Source organism: Rattus norvegicus, chromosome 2 (assembly GCF_036323735.1).
Source record: "Rattus norvegicus strain BN/NHsdMcwi chromosome 2, GRCr8, whole genome shotgun sequence".
In the NCBI taxonomy this organism is placed as follows: domain Eukaryota; kingdom Metazoa; phylum Chordata; class Mammalia; order Rodentia; family Muridae; genus Rattus; species Rattus norvegicus.
Genome location: NC_086020.1, coordinates 207,275,872 through 207,293,386, shown reverse-complemented (window position 1 = coordinate 207,293,386; position 17,515 = coordinate 207,275,872). Strand labels below are relative to the sequence as shown.

Sequence of the window (17,515 nt, the reverse complement as noted above, 5' to 3'; positions counted from 1 at the left end):
TGGCAATTTTTGACAGGATTTGACACAGTTGCTCAGTGAGTAATCCAAGTCTCTATTCTTTTTAGGATTAATGTTCTAAGTTTGTTTTGGCAAAAATTAGAGTAGATTTACAGTTATCAGTTGAAGAGATGAATGGTTCTGAATGAGCTGGGTTAGTCATAACTTACTTGTGCTGCAGATTGAACTCATGACCTCACACATGCTAGACAAGTGCTCTGCCATTAAGTAGTACCCTCACGGTATGCTGCTAATTTATTTTCCCTTGCAATTGCATTCAGTCTGCAGTGAGGCCTGCATAGGACTAATCTGTTGCAGCTTTAAGTACTGTAGAACAAAGGTAAACCAGATTAAGCTGTATGAGAAGTTTTGTTGAGGTTGCTGGAAATAAACCCAGGTTTTCACAGATGCTAAGCAAGCACTTTATGGGTGAGCCACAGTCCCAGTGTGTAACAGTTAAGTTTACTCTAAAGTTTGCAAATTTTTCTTGGCAGATTTTATTCTCCCCTTGATTTTTTACTTAACTAAGTTTATTAAGCTAAGGGGAGATAGTTAATATATATATATATATATATATATATATATATATACACACACACACACACATATATACATATACACACATATGTGTGTGTACATATATATAAATACAAAGGATATATTTATACAAATGTAACAAGTGAAGAAGTCACTATTTTGTTTATGTGAAATACATTAATACTAGGAAGGTATTTTTATTTAGACATACTTTACCCTTTTAAAACCATCCTTTGCTTGTATCCATTACGCACAGTACTGCAATTGCACACAGTAATTGCGTAAGGGCACTTTTCGTTCACTGTGTGACGTACTTTGACAGTAGCTCCCCATCCCTGACCTTCCCTTTTTTGCCATCTCCCAAGGCTTCTTTGTTCCACTAGACAATTTAATTCTACTTTCATGACATAAATACATCCATGATTTTGTGTGTCTGTAAAATTAAAGAGTCATACATGAGAGAAAACATGGGGTGTCTTCCTGAGACTCACCTAGTTCATTCCCTTACGGTCTCCAGTTGTGCCGACTTTCATGCAGACTACATTAGTTGGTTTGTTGCTTTGTTTTGTTTAGGTTTTTCAAGAGCAGGTTTCTCTGCGAGGCCTTTGGAATGCACTCTGTAGACCAGGCTGGGCTCAAACTCAGATCCGCCTGCCTCTGCATCCCAAGTGCTGGGATTAAAGGTGTGCACCACCACATTAATTGTTCTTTATGGCTGAAAATAATTGCGCTGTGGATATATGTTTTCTTTATCTGTTCCTCTGTTAAGTAGTAGCTTCTTTGGGTGTGTATTACCAAGGAGTGCTGGACCCTGATCTTGTAGATCTGTTTTGAGAAACCTCTGTACATGTCCATAGTGTTAGGCCATAGTGTTGGAGGACCTTCTATCCCCACCAGCCGTGAGTGCATAAGGACGCCCTTTTGCTGGCTTCCTAGCTAGCATTTGGTTTTTCCCTCATAATGACTGTCTGACTAAAGTGATGGGATGTCAGTGCAGTTTAAATTTGCATTTCTCTTGTGACATGGGACATTTTTTCATGTGTCTGTTGATCATTATCCTCTGACCCCCACTTCATTTCATTGGCTCACTATTGATTGGGTTGTTTAATTTACTGTTTACTTTTTTAAATTCTTTGTGTAATCTGTCAGATGTAGCAAGAATTTTCTCCCATTCTCTAGCCAGCGTCCACCCTTGCTGTCCAGAAGTTTCTTAATTTCATGTAACCCACTTGTCCATTCTTGCCATTCCCCTGTGCTATTGATGTCTCTTTTAGAAAGTCCTTGCCTGCTCCTCAGGTTCCACGGCCCAGGTCTCGATCCATTCTGATGATTTTGTGCAAGGTGTGATCTAGGGATCTAGTTCATTCTTCCATATTTGGAAATCTAGCACCATTAGGTAAAGAATCTCCTTTCTCCAGTACATGTTTCTGTGCATCTGTCAACATTTAGGTGGCTGATTTCTGGGTTCCCCTTTCATTTCTGTGTAACTCCGTGACTGTTTTGTGCAAATACCAGGCTGTTTTTTGTTTGTTTGTTTGTTTACCACGTCTCTGTCATATATTTCAGGACATTGTTATGCCCTAGCATTGGTCTTTCTGCAAAGGATTGCTTTGGCTATTTTTTAAAAGATTTATTTATTATATATTAGTACACTGTAGCTGTCTTCAGACACACCAGAAAAGGGCATCAGATCTCATTACAGATGGTTGTAGGCTACCGTGTGGTTGTTGGGATTTGAACTCAGGACTTTTGGAAGAGCAAACAGTCCTCTTAACCATTGAGTCATCTCTCCAGGCCCTGAATATTTATTTTTCTTTGTTTTATTTTCTAGTTTGAGGAATGGCATTGGAATTTTGATGGGGATTGCATTGAGTTTGTAGATAGCTTTTTGTAAGATGGTCATTTTCCAATATGCTTCTAACCTGTAAACATGCGGTGTCATTCTGTTTTCCAGTGTTCTCTTCATTACTTTCTTCAATGTTTTCAAATCTCATCATATATTTCTTTAGTTATGTTTTCTCCAAGGCATTTGTTTACTTTTGTGTGTATGAGTGTTTTACCTGAATGTACATCTGTGTATCACATTTGTGGCTGGTGTTCTTGGAGACCAGAAGAGAACGTGGATCTTCTGGGATCGGCATTCCAGATGGTTGTGAGCCACTTTGTAGGTGCTGGGATTTGAACCTAAATCTTCTGCAAGGGCAGTTAATGATCTTATCTTGCTGAGTTATGTCTATGGCCCCTAAATATTTATTTTTAGACAGTTGTGAATGGGATTATTTTCCTAATTTTCTCCTCAGAGCACTTGTTATGTATGTATAGGAAGGTTACTAATAAGAATGTACATCTGTATATGTTAATAAGAGTGTTTATTGGCACTTTATCTGGGTTTTGTCTTTAGGCTCTAGTTTAAGGAATTATGTAATCTGCAAGTAGGAATGTTTGGCATTTCCCTTTCCTAGTTGTGTCTTTTCTGTTTGTCTTCACTGCTCTAGGACTTCATGTGCTTTATTGATGAGTAAAGGAAGTAGACACCTTTTTCTTGTTTCCGATTTTAATACAAATGTTTCTGTGTTTCCCCAGTTTAGTAGTCTTTCTCAAATTTAAGAGCAGGTCTGTTTGAGATCAGCATTAAGTAACCATAGAGTAAGTTACTTATTATATGTTAAAGGATGTCTGTAATTTGCTAACCACCATTTTACCCATGAAAGTAGCCTGTACATAGCAGTAAAAGTTTCGGCTCTAAGTTTTAGTGCATCTAAAGATATGGTCAAAGTGTCTGAGGTTAAGAAGGAAAGTTGGGAATGGTGGCATGCATCTAAAGTCAAGAGCTCTTAGAACCGTGAGGCAAGAGGACTGTGAAGTGAGGACAGTCTGAGCTGCACTGCAAATTCCAATAGCTTGAGCAACATGGAACCTTGTCTCTGAGAGACAGAGGAAAAGAAAGATGCTTGGACCCAAAGCGATTTGTGCCATTTCAAAATACATCCTACCAGTTGTTAAGTCATTGTCTTTTGCAATATGTATTAACTATAACACTACTGTTTAAAGTACATGTGTTTATTTAGATTTATTTATGTTTTGTGTATGTGTTGTTTTACTTGCTGTGTGCTCCCAGAGGCCAGAGAGGGCATTGGATTCCCTGGAACTGAAGTTACAGGGTTACAGATGGTTGAGAGCCAGCATGGGTGGTGGAAATACAACCTGGGTTCTCTGGAAGAAAAGCAAGTGTTCTTAACCACTGACCCATCTCCCACACCCAGGTTCACTTGTTTTTCTAAGGTCTTCTTCTTTTTTTTTTTTTTTTTAATGTAGGCATGGGACTACACCACTGATAAGCTAGATACTTTTTTGTACGAAATAAGATCATTTCATTTTAATGAATTCAAAAGTATAATCAATACACAGCCAGACCAAGGTGGCCATTTAAGTGTTTGCCCAGTCCCTACTCTACACATCTCAGTGACTCACAGTACACAAGAGTGGCTCTTCTGAAGCGGGGGACCGTCAACCAAGGTCTTACACTTAGCTATTATTATTCTTTTTATACGTTGACTATCCGTTACAACGTCATGGTTGCTGTTATTACTGAGTGTGAGCAGGTGTTCGTGAGTGAGCATGTGTGCCATGTGCATGTCTAGTGTTCAGAGGACAAGCCTCAGGAGTCAGTCAGCCATCTTTCTGTGGGTCCTGAGGACCAAATAGGTTTGTCGCAGCAGGTGTTTTTACAGCTGAAACTCCATGACATTTGAATGCCCTAATTAACAGAAAAGAAAAGAATTATGAGAGTTGAGACCAGTGCCACCTTAGTCTCCTTCCTAATGCTACACTGTACTGACACTAATACCGCTGTACATCCTAGTAGCAAAGAAATGAAAGCAGCCTAGATGTCTGCTCAGCAGCAGATGAACGGGTAAGGAAAATGTGGCACACGTACAAGTGGGATAGTCTGTAAAGAAAAGCTGGGATTATGAGGGTTAGAAAGAAATAGAAAGACCCAGAAAACATTAAGTGATGAGGGTAACTCAAACTCGGGGGCGGGGGAATACATCCCCCTTGTATGCAGATCTAACCTAATGCATATATGTATATATGAAAATGTATAGTTCTGTAGAGTAACTTAGGAAGATTGACTGTTTTCTTCGGAGATAGGGTCTCACGTAGCCCAGGGTGGTCAGGAACTTCATCGTGCAGGTGAGGATGACCTTAAACTCCAGATCCTTTTTTTTTTTTTTTTTTTTTTTTAAGATTTTATTTTTATGTATGTGAGTACTGTCTTCAGACACACCAAAAGAGGGCATTGGATCCCCAACCTGGCTCGTCTTGGTTGTGAGCCACCATGTGGTTGCTAGGATTTGAACTCAGGACCTCTGGAAGAGCAACCAGTGCTCTTAACCACTGAGCCATCTCTCCAGCCCCCTCCCCCCTTTTTTAACTACTTCTTTCAAATGATGGAATTCTAGAATTCTAGGAGTGTGCCACCGTTCCAGACAACTTTAGAGATTTATTTTTAAAATTTTAATGTGGCTGGATGTGGTAGCACACAGTTTTAGTTTCAGTACTCAGGAGGGAGGAGCAGATAGGCCTCTGTGAGTTCAAGGCCAGCCTGGTCTACAAAACGAGTTCCAGGACAGCCAGAGCTACACAGGAAAACCCTGTCTTGGAAAACAAAACAAGAAAGTTAATGTGTGTGACTGCTTGACTTGGATGTGCATTGTGCATTTTTTGCCATTTAAGGCTGTAAGAAGGTATTGGGTCCCCCAAGTTTGTAGTTAGAGACATTGGTAGCTGGGAATCTACCTAAAAAGTAGTTGCTATATTTTCTGCCAAATAAAATGTGCCCAGAAAAGAATACCATGGATCCTTTCCTCTGACTCTTCCAGCACCTACTGTGGAGGGTTGGACCTAGGGCCTCATATATGCCAGGGCTGCCACTGGGCCACCCCCTCACTCTTCTTCCTGCTTTTAAAGAGAATAGTCAGTGTTTAGACCCAGTCCCCAATGCGTTCTACTCCATATGAAGATGGCCTCAGGATATTGCACACGGCAGAGGATCTTTATAGACCTAGACATCTGCTAACAGTCTTAAGGACGTGTATTTTCTTTCCCCCTACATATCCTTGGGACTGGTTCCAAGACTTCTCTGCCATGCCAGAAGATGCTGGTGCTCAAAAATGACATATTGTTGTGGGTAACAGGAATATGGCTCCTGTGTACTCTCTCATCTCCAGACGACTTAAACGTCTCATGCAGTGCCACTGCTCTGTAGCAGCTGGTATGCTATACTTCCTAGGGAATAGTGACAGAACAGCTCATGTTCAGTATGGACATGAATTTTGCTGTGCAGTTGGTAGGGTTGGTGGGTGCAGAATCCCTTGCTATAGACACAGAGTCCCAGCTGGGCTGTCTTTGGTAGGTGTGTGGTAGGCAGTGTCTCAGCAGCTTACACTTCAGTGTTTGCTTCAAATGGGTGTATGCGGATAAATTAGCAGGCTGTTTTCTTAGGTTATGTATTTTGTTCCAACAAACATATTTAGGATTACTACTTACCAATTTGATCATGGTATCTACCAAAAGTTGCAGATTATTGTCGTGTAACTTGTTTGTACTGCGGGAAGTTTGAAGGTTAAGTAAAGTAGCTTTCTGCAGTAGTATTCTGACAAGCACACATGATTTAAAATGTTCAGTTATTTCAAAGCACAAGTTTTCACTAGCATTTAATAAGAATAAGATCTAAGGAGGGTGGGGAGGTATAACTCGGTGGTAGAGCCCTTGTCTAGCATATGCAGGGCCCTGGGCTTGATGTGCAGACACCAAAACCAGAGTTGGTACTTTTTTTTTTTTTTGACAGACGTATGAAGGTTGTTTTAATCAAAATCACAGTGCAAAATATTAGTCCAGTGAAATATAGCTTTGTTTCCTTTCCTTGAAAATAGTTGTTTTTCTTTTCTTTTTCTTTTTTTTTTTTTTATTAACTTGAGTATTTCTTATATACATTTCGAGTGTTATTCCCTTTCCCGGTTTCCGGGCAAATATCCCCCTCCCCCCTCCCCTTCCTTATGGGTGTTCCCCTCCCCACTCTCCCCCCATTGCCGCCCTCCCCCCAACAGTCTAGTTCACTGGGGGTTCAGTCTTAGCAGGACCAAGGGCTTCCCCTTCCACTGGTGCTCTTACTAGGATATTCATTGCTACCTATGGGGTCAGAGTCCAGGGTCAGTCCATGTATAGTCTTTGGGTAGTGGCTGAGTCCCTGGAAGCTCTGGTTGCTTGACATTGTTGTACATATGGGGTCTCGAGCCCCTTCAAGCTCTTCCAGTTCTTTCTCTGATTCCTTCAACGGGGGTCCTATTCTCAGTTCAGTGGTTTGCTGCTGGCATTCACCTCTGTATTTGCTGTATTCTGGCTGTGTCTCTCAGGAGCGATCTACATCCTGCTCCTGTCGGTCTGCACTTCTTTGCTTCATCCATCTTGTCTAATTGGGTGGCTGTATATGTATGGGCCACATGTGGGGCAGGCTCTGAATGGGTGTTCCTTCAGTCTCTGTTTTAATCTTTGCCTCTCTCTTCCCTGCCAAGGGTATTCTTGTTCCCCTTTTAAAGAAGGAGTGAAGCATTCACATTTTGATCATCCGTCTTGAGTTTCATTTGTTCTAGGCATCTAGGGTAATTCAAGCATTTGGGCTAATAGCCACTTATCAATGAGTGCATACCATGTATGTCTTTCTGTGATTGGGTTAGCTCACTCAGGATGATATTTTCCAGTTCCAACCATTTGCCTACGAATTTCATAAAGTCATTGTTTTTGATAGCTGAGTAATATTCCATTGTGTAGATGTACCACATTTTCTGTATCCATTCCTCTGTTGAAGGGCATCTGGGTTCTTTCCAGTTTCTGGCTATTATAAATAAGGCTGCAATGAACATAGTGGAGCACGTGTCTTTTTTATATGTTGGGGCATCTTTTGGGTATATGCCCAAGAGAGGTATAGCTGGATCCTCAGGCAGTTCAATGTCCAATTTTCTGAGGAACCTCCAGACTGATTTCCAGAATGGTTGTACCAGTCTGCAACCCCACCAACAATGGAGGAGTGTTCCTCTTTCTCCACATCCTCTCCAGCATCTGCTGTCACCTGAGTTTTTGATCTTAGCCATTCTCACTGGCGTGAGGTGAAATCTCAGGGTTGTTTTGATTTGCATTTCCCTTATGACTAAAGATGTTGAACATTTCTTTAGGTGTTTCTCAGCCATTCGGCATTCCTCAGCTGTGAATTGTTTGTTTAGCTCTGAACCCCATTTTTAATAGGGTTATTTGTCTCCCTGCGGTCTAACTTCTTGAGTTCTTTGTATATTTTGGATATAAGGCCTCTATCTGTTGTAGGATTGGTAAAGATTTTTTCCCAATCTGTTGGTTGCCGTTTTGTCCTAACCACAGTTGGTACTTTTAGTCAGGGTGCGTCAAGATCCCTGAAGGTGGTTTTGTCTTTGTGAAAGGAGATGTGCTTGCTTATCCTTCATAGTAGGTGACTTTCTCAAGGTATAAGACAGGAAATCCACTATGTCAAATACTTTTTGGTTAGATTATTTTAAAATAATGAGTGAGACACTGAGACCAGTCCTGAGGTTAGGGTCCATCCTAAGTACTGATGGCCGCTTGACTGTAGTTGGCTATTTGTAAGGTTTTATCACGTTCAGTTTGTAGGTGTTCAAAGTGCGGCTTAGGTTGGTGGAGTACCCATATCCTTCCCAGTGAGAATGAAAGTGGGGTGCATTAGATGAGTGTCCTGCAAACTTCCACTCGAGACCCCTCTTCTCCCGAATATGCATCCCTGAACATCCAAGTATATAAAATAAAACACCAAAGTTTTTGTTTTCTATAAGTAAACCATCCCTTCTCTAGGAGGCAGAAAGCACCGTAGTTGATAGCACATGCTTGGGAGTCAGCCGAGCTCTTGGAGGCACTGCCACCCAGGGTACTGCATATGGGTGACCGTTGAACTTTCGTCAGCTCTTGAGGACACGGCTGGCTGGGAGCTGTGGCTTGCAGCCACTTCTCAGTGCCATGGAAGTTTTGTGCTATGTATCACAAACCCTGGAAAGAAACCAAAATTTGTGGTCTGCTTTCTTCTGAATGTATTATTGTCTTTGTTCTGTTGTAAAGTTGGAAACAGTAAGTTGAGTCATTGTTACTGCAGGACTGACTGTATGTAGGCTACCCTCAATCACCTAGCAACCATATAACAGTTGTCAGTAGGAGTCAGGCATTGGCCCCTTTGGTATGCCTTAGGATACAAAAAATAGGGGAGGGAACTTAATTTTTGTCCCTAAAGTAATAGGCTGGCATCATCGGATGCCTTCTCGAGCTCTGGAGTTGCTTCCCCACACATCCACTTTTTTAAAAGATTTATTTTTATTTTATGTGTATGGCTGTTTTGCCTGAATGCATATTTGCACTGCATGTGTGCCTGGTGCCTGCAGAAGCCATAATGGGGTGTTGGATCCCCTAGTACTAGAGTTACAGTTAGCCAGGATGTGGGTGCTAGAAATCAAACCCAGGTCACCCGAAAGACTAATGAGTAAGTGCTGTTAACCTCGGAGCTATCTTTCCAGCCCCTAGAATTCATTCGTAACTAGTGTGTATTAACTTGTCTTTGTTGTGACAGGATACCTGGGGTGTTTCTTTGAATGCAACTCCTCTACTGAAAGACTAAAATTGGTTAGAGTCCAAGCTGTAGTTTAGACTAACTATCCCCATCGTTAGGTAGTGTGTTCTTAATCAGTAAGTGTTGAATATCTTTGTCATTGTGAGTTCTTCAGGAGTACACCGTGACTTCTTTAACTTTTGAAAACATGTCTTTCAACAGCCTCAAGGAATAGGCTCCCCTAGTGTTTATCATGCGGTTATCGTCATCTTTTTGGAGTTTTTTGCTTGGGGACTACTGACAGCACCCACATTGGTGGTAAGTAATCTTTGATGTACATACCACTTTTTCTGTGGCAGAAAAGATGGCCTGTTTTCCATAGCTAACCAACACTGAATGTACTTGCTGCTTTTGCGACCTCTTACAAGTATTCCTTACCTAGGGTGGTGGTGGCACAGGTGTGTGGATGGGCCTGTCATTGGCTGTGTCCAAGCAGAGACTTAGTCACCTGTTAGGTAAGAGGAGGGGCTTTTACACTGACAGGTTTAAGGAAGGTGAACTCGAGGGCCCGTATGACTCAACGTAATTGTTCTGAAGTACATTGCATAGCTTTGTTCTCTAACTCAGGTTTCTTTCGTTTGAGCTTAAGATCTACAAAGGGTGAAACTGATGGTACCTATGTTTTCCTAGATTTGGAATCATAGAAATCTGTTTTAATGAACCAAACAGCTCAGGTGATGGATAATTTCCTCCTGTCAGTGCCGAAAAAAAGAATTGAATGAGCTTCCCATCTAGAGAGGACTCTGTATCTTGAATGGATTACAGAATCTCAGAATTTACCTAATTTTAAAAAAATTATGTGTATGTGTGTTTTGCTGCCTGTATGTATGCCCACCACGTGCATGCCTGGTGCCTGCACAGTGGTATTAGATCTCCCGGAAGTGATTTACAGACAGTTCTGAGGCTCTAGAAGAGCAGCCAGTGAGTGCTCTTGACCGCTAAGCCATCCTTCAGGCCCATAGAGGACAAGTGTAAAACAATTTGCCTATTTGTATGTATGGTCATGAGCTTGATCATTTTATACTCATGAGACTTTAAAGAGTGTTCATTAAAAAAAGAAATCAAATGACCATATAAGTAGATTGCAAGAGTCTAAAAATGTTCACAACCCATATTGCTTGACAGATTGATCTACACCTGCATAATCATTGCTTTCCGTGTATAAAATATTGATGTCTAACAAGGTTTAGTTATAAGAATGCCAATTTGAATGCATTTTATTGAGATCCTTTTCTTTTTAAAAAGTACAGCTAATTTACCTAAAATGTGTCATTAGTTCTTCAGAGGTAAGTTTGTGTGCATCTGATGCACACCCTTGCTTTTACAGGTATCAGTGTGCTGCCCAGGCTTACCTTGAACTCTCTAACGCTCCTGCCTCAGCTCACATAGGAGCTGGAATTACAGTATAGAAATGTGTTAGGTATGACGTGAAGGTCCTCCTGAAATCTATTCACTGTGTATCTAGGGATGACAAGAACATTAGCTCCTTGGTAGCCTTTGTCTCTGTCATTAGGAGTGTAAGTCAAATAGAGACAATTAATTAGAATGTGTTATCTGTTTAGTGATGCTTCCAAAATTTCTAGGCCTTAAAGCTTATTCTAGGAAAATTGAACAAAAAGAATCTAGGGCTTCTTTGTGCCAGCTGGGTAAGTAAGTGCCCTGCCTCTGAGCCGTGTTTACTTCCGGCCCTGATAAATGGGTTTTGATGGCTGAGGTTAACCCCTGAGAGCGTGCTCTGCTCTTTATTGTACCTAACAGAAAGACGTCTCAGAAGCTGGAGATGAGAGGTTTTGTGGTTAAGAGCACTTGCCCATCGTACAGAGGACCTTAGTTTGGTTCCCAGCACCTCCATTGGGCAGTTCAAAACCATCTGTAATTCAGACCTCCGTAGATACTAACAAGCATGTGATACACACACACACACACACACACACACACACCCTTTAAAAAAGAGAGAGAGAGGGAGAGATGCCTCACGGTGTCATTGCCCACTCACTCGCTTGCTTCCTTCCTGTCCTGGGAATTGGTGTAGGCTTCATGCATGCTAATCAATATTCTAAAACCTCCAGTTGTAACTTTGCTATTTTGAAACTAGATAATTATTATTATCCCCAGCAAACAAGAGAGCTGCCTTGTGCACATAGTAGGTTGCTTAGCAATGTTGCTGTCTTAGTAGGTGCTGGTGCTATTGTCCCCCATTCCTCTCCAGGTTAAAGCCCACTTGATTGGGAGCTACTGATTCAAAATCTTGAAATATAAATAAAAACACAAACAGAAGCATCTGTCTTCTCATTGATGAACTTCTTTTTTTTTATTTAAATTAAATTTAATTTTAATTAATTAAAAAATCAGTTAAAAAAAGGTATTTTGCCCAAGGGCTGCAAGCAAGAGATCCAAGACTCTGACCCCAGATGTTTAGAAATATCCTAATGATTTGGTAGTCCACCTGTGTCACACCCAGAACAGTCTGTCCCCTCATAGTCACAGTCTTTGCATAGCCCCCTGGAGAGGGCTTTCCAAGTTGCCATTGGTTCTGCCATGCTGCTGACCTTCCTTTGATGAACTTCTTTAATTCACGTTTTACTTGGATTTCTTTTCATTGTTCCTTTCCTCTCTCTGCAGGGTGTAAATCGCAGACAGGGCTCTGCCATAGAGCTCAACTCCAATCTTCTAAGTTTCCCCATTTTATTTACAATGAATGTTTCCCAGGTTTCTTGTCATTGGCAGGAAGAGGAACTAAAGAACAGGGGAGATTTCTTAGTTCTTGCAAGACGCCATGAGTATGCTCAACAGTATTTCTTCCTCTCATGGCCCTTCCTCATTGTCAGAACAGTCAGTGTTCTGAATGCAAGAAGCATTGGCTTCCAAGCCAGGCAAGAGCTCAACTGCTCCATCTCTAGGAGCCCACAGCTCCATGCTAATCTGGAAAACCATATGAAATAAAACTAGATTGTATTCTAAAAGGCTGTTTGAGCTTGGTGGAGGCGGCCCACATCTTTAATCCCAGCACTCGGGAAGCAAAGGCAGGTGGATCTCTGAATTCAAGACCAGCCTGGTTTACAGAGCAAGTTCTAGGACAGCCAGGGCTACACAGAGAATCCCTGTCTTGGAAAAAAGGAAGGATGGAAAGAAAGAAAAGAAAAGAAAAACCAAGGGCAGGAGTTGTTTGAAATTGTTAATGTGGACATTTTACCAAGAGTAAAATATAATGTGGTTTTTATTGTCTTAGGTATTGCATGAAACCTTCCCTAAACATACATTTCTGATGAATGGCCTAATTCAAGGAGTAAAGGTATGGTTAATTCTATGCGTATGCACATATATACATATACATATATACATATATATACATATATACATATACATATATATATATATATATATATATATATATATATATATATATATAGTTTTGTATGCTGATTACCTAATCCCTGAGGAATAAAGTTTTTATAACTAGATAACAGTATAATTTGAGGTATTCTTTTTGACTCTGGGTTTTATATAAGCTTTGACTTAGACTTTATATTTCTTGTTTTATATTACAATTCTTGTTTAAGAGAGTTAGTGCTCTTATAACAGTACAAACTTAGGTGTTGAGGATAATGGTGAGAAAGAAAAAATTTACTCCCAAACTCTTCATCCATATATATAGTCTTTTTATAAACAGATAATCTATTTACCAGTATAAAACAGATAACCTGGGATAGTCTTCCACAGTTGCTGGTTTAGTTCCTGAGGATGGGAAGTGCCTTAGCATTTCATATTTAACACTCAGACAGAGGCCAACAGGTGACTAAAGAACGTTTAGAACAATATGGATAAGAAGGAAGTTACTGTTTATTTAAAGCTAAATGATTTGTTCATCCTAGAAGTAGAGTTGCTGTAAAGTTTTTTGTTCAGCAAGTAGTTGATTGTTGGCTCGCGTGTAGCCCACATCCTTTTCTACCATTTGGATCCCTAGGGTTTGTTGTCCTTCCTCAGTGCCCCACTTATTGGTGCTCTTTCTGATGTTTGGGGCCGAAAATCCTTCTTGCTGCTAACAGTGTTTTTCACATGTGCCCCTATTCCTCTAATGAAGATCAGCCCATGGTAAGTATATGCTCACTTCTAGACACAATGAAGCGACTGTTTCTGCTATTGCTTTCTAAATGCTTCTTTATTTCTTGTATTTTTCTTGAACAGTTTACTTATCTGTTTAGATTTAATTTTATTCTTTAGTATATTTTTTCTTTGACACAGATAAGAAGGTTCCAGGGGGTAAAAACCAGTGTCTGAATAATGTTGGTGAGGATCTGGAATCAGATGCTGCTGTTAGAAGCAGTCCTTTAGAAACTGGAGAGGTGTGCTGACTTCTGTTTTCTTAAGTAGGGATTTTGTAGTTCATCCCCATCTATATTTATTAGGAATGGATTTATTTAAAAAGCCCAAAATGATAGTTTACTCGAAATCTGTTTGTTTCTTTTCATATGAAAAAGATTCTGAGTTCAACAGTCCAGAGGCTGAGTACGTAGTGGCCCAGACAGCACTCTGCCTGTCCTCCCTTCACGGCCATCTAACATTCCTGAGGCCCAGCTAGCCTGTCAGCCTTAAGTGAATGGTGGAAGGAAGTTGGACTACAAACGTGGCTGGCTTTTGATGTGTTCTGTTTTGTTTTACTTAGTTTTTTTTTGTAGCAAGATCTTGTTGTATAGCACAGACTGGGCTTGACCTTTGAATCCTTCCCAGTGTCACAGAGAGTGCTGGGTTACAGGCGCAGTCTTCAATGCCACCTTCTTTTAATCCAGCTCTTAGCTACATGGCATATATCTTTGGTCAGATTTCTCTATACTTCTAGTGAAAGAACATTCTCAGCCTCTCTAATGACGACTAGGAATGGCTGGTGTAGTGGAGTACACACACCTTTATGGTCCCAGCACACAGGAGGCAGAGGCAAGTGGACCTCTCTCTTAAGTTTGAGGTCAACCTGTTCTACAGAGTAAGTTCCAGGACAGCCAGGGCTACAGTGAGAAACCCTGCCCTGAATACAGAAAACAAACAAAAGAAAGGGTGTGTGTGTTATTTTTCACTAGAGAAAAGGAGAACAAGTGCTCCCAACTAGCGGGGTTATGTATCTGCATTGTTTCTCTAGTGCTCTTTCTGCTCCACGGTGTGGATATTTCCAGTGAATGTCTAGAAATATTTAGGAGATATGTGGAAGGGTCTTTTCTCCTAGGTTAAATGCCAGCTTTCAAAATCAAGCCTCTGATGAACATGCTCTAAAGATGCACGTGAAATTTTAACCAAAGGAATCCAGCAAAAAATGTATTTTGGGAAGGACTGTGTTTGAAAACTTCTAGTAGCACTGATGTCCTGATAGAATGGTAAGGTGAATGTTAATGACTAAGCAGTTAAACTAAATGTCACCATCACAATAGGTTTCTAGAGTCAGTTTTAGTACAATACAACATGCCTTTCTAAATACCGTTTCTCTCCTTTTTGAGAGAGAGCACAGGCGAGCGTGCGTGCTTGTACTTTCCCATTGGGGTTCATGGGGAGGCTAGATTAATACTAGGCTTGTTAATGGCAATTACCCCAGCTTGACTTTGGAGACAGTCACCAGGCCTAGGGAACGTGTTTTTTCTGCTAGACGTGACTGGCTGCCGAGCTCCTACTCTGTGCTCCATGCTGAGGTCGTAGGGCTCACCTCTGTGTCAGCTTTTCAGTTTTACACAAGAGTTGAGGGTCAGCATTCAGTTCTTCACGCTTGTACAACAAGCTAGTTACCCATGAGCCACCTTCCTACCCCTGTTTATTCTTTATAATAACTGTCTTAATTTTATGAGCACTGCCATTCAGGTCTCATCAGTGTAAAGAGTTTGCTTTGCTGAAAATTGGAGAGCCAAGGATAACTGGAGGAAACGTGAAATTGTGTATACGGGCTCACAAGCATGCAGGGACTTGTCTGTGTGTGGTACTCAGACGAAAAGTAGTAATGAATCATATTAGTGTGCATCTTGTTGCTGTTTTTAATAGAAGCAGCAAAAACCTTGGCAGTTTAACTGTTCAGATAAGAGAGTTACCAGAATATATTACCTAATGTTAGGTGCTGAATTCTTTATAGAGGCTGAGTTGCTATGAAGTGTCATTTCTAATACATTTTCATAGGATTTATAGATGTGATAATTCGTGCATTGTCCTAGAAAGCTCTTAGCTGAAATGAGTTGTTCTTATTGTAACTAATAGACATGAAGAAGCATTTTAAGTAATGGCGTTTGTTCTAACCAGTTTTTTGCTTGCCTTCCATTCGTAGGTGGTACTTTGCAGTTATCTCTGTTTCTGGGGTTTTTGCAGTAACATTCTCTGTGGTATTTGCATATGTAGCAGATATAACTCAAGAGCATGAAAGAAGTATGGCTTATGGGCTGGTACGTATACGTGTTCCTTCCAGCAATCTTCTGTGTCTGCTGCAAATGCCTTGTATTAAGTGTTCCTTTCTGCAAGAAATACAGACTCATAGTCACTCATTAGATTGCATTGAAAAGTCTTTTCAAAGATGTGATGGTTTGGGTCTGTAATCTCAGAATTAATGAGACTGATGCATATCAATCAATTAATCTAGACTAATTAAACAAGACTGTCTTAAAAACTTAGAACCATACAAGCTTTGACAGTTATTACTCAGGAATTATAAGTGTTGATATAGTTTAAATGATTGTGTATTTTGTATTATCATTTTTAATGGAATTCTGAAATAAGGAAATAAAATTACTCTTTTAAAAACTCACTGAATTAATCTAGAGTTTGGTAAACCTTTTTTGAGGCATTGTAAGCCATGTATAGTCTCTTTCCCATTGTGTGTGCATGTGTGTACACGATTCCTTTTTAAGAGTGTAATAACCAGACCCAGAGAGATGGCTCAGCATGTAAATAAGCTTGCTGCCATGCCTGATGACCTGGTTTTGATCTCCAGAACCCACATGGTAGAAAAGAACTGACTTCTGACCTCCATATGTGTGTCATGGTGGACCTCCCTGCATATACGCACACACACCTATAAGTTGAAAAGAAAGGGTGCCCTACCTTCTTACCTTATGTGGCTCACAGACCGTTGCTTGCCAATATTTATAGTGACTAATTGCAGTACAGTCTGATTTCCTTTCAAATCTAAGGATAAAATGGCTACCAGAGCCATAGTCATATATTGTTACTTAAATAGAAAGAAGTAGGGCAGTGAGGAGTTTCAGCAAACACGAGATGTGTGTGTGTGTGTGTGTGTGTGTGTGTGTGTGTGTGTGTGTGTGTGTGTGAGAGAGAGAGAGAGAGGGAGAGGGAGAGGGAGAGGGAGGGAGGGAAGGAGGGAGAGGGAGGACTGGCTCTTAGCTGCCTGAATTTTAGTTATATGAAAGATGATTTCTGATTCAAAGGTATTATAAAAAATAAGGGCGTTGGGAGAAGGATTTGGCAAAGGAAGAGTAGGGAGAATGGTGGGGACTAGTGGTTCTAGTTGTGGGGCTAAACCTTTAAATAATGGGGCCGATGATAGATAGTGGTTTTTGTCCTTGTTGTTTTTAAAAAGTCAAACCCAGCTTTCTTATAGTATACTTTAAATTCCTCCATTTCTTGTACAGTTATACAATTATCATGATAATACAGTTGGAGCTTAAAGTTATACCGAAGTAACTAAATTTTCCCTAGGAAAGCCTTTTTCTTTTTAGTAGGGCCTTAGCTATACCCAGGCTGACTTACTTCTGACTCTGCTGGGGCTATACTACACAAGGCTAGTCACGAATACCTTAATCCTAGGAGCCAGAGGCAGACACAGGTAGCTGTCCTTGAATTTAAGACCAGCCTGGTCTACATAGCAATTTCCAGGCCAGCCAGAGCTACATAGTAAGTCACCCAAAAGAAAAATCAACAAAAAAGAATTTCCTAGCCTGGTCACTTCTTGGTCTTGACTAAGAAAGACCAAGGGAAGAATTTCCAGCCTTTAAAGTCATAGCCTAGCAAATGATACTGACATAGAGATGATGTGGATCTAGAGAAAGGAGAACGTGAGCTTCTCCTTTCTGCCAGAAGGAAATGGCCACAGACTGGCAGGATTGAGAGGGCACAACACAGAGGGACCCTGATTGGGCGTTTGTTCATCTCATTGCAGATGGGCGCTCACCTGATGCGGTGGTGGAAGTGCCACTCTGTGCTCTGTGTTCTAGCACCATAATAACATACCACTACTGTCTGGTTTTTGAATATCTCCACTGACCCAGAGAATATTTATCATCCACTGCACCGAGGCCAGACAGC

The 17,515-nt window shown here is 40.7% G+C and overlaps 1 protein-coding gene across 4 annotated transcripts in view; it reads left to right on the top strand.

Moving 5' to 3' along the window:
• Mfsd14a (major facilitator superfamily domain containing 14A) overlaps window positions 1–17,515 on the top strand; it is a 41,800-nt gene that overhangs the window by 12,494 nt on the left and 11,791 nt on the right. For all 4 annotated transcript variants that reach the window (XM_063281103.1, XM_006233223.5, NM_001329200.1 and 1 more), the window contains 4 exons: window positions 9,395–9,490; window positions 12,462–12,524; window positions 13,197–13,324; window positions 15,525–15,639. In XM_063281103.1, the coding sequence (XP_063137173.1) occupies window positions 12,498–12,524; window positions 13,197–13,324; window positions 15,525–15,639 (270 nt within the window). In that variant the 5' untranslated portion in view covers window positions 9,395–9,490; window positions 12,462–12,497. The remainder of the gene's footprint in view (window positions 1–9,394; window positions 9,491–12,461; window positions 12,525–13,196; window positions 13,325–15,524; window positions 15,640–17,515) is intronic.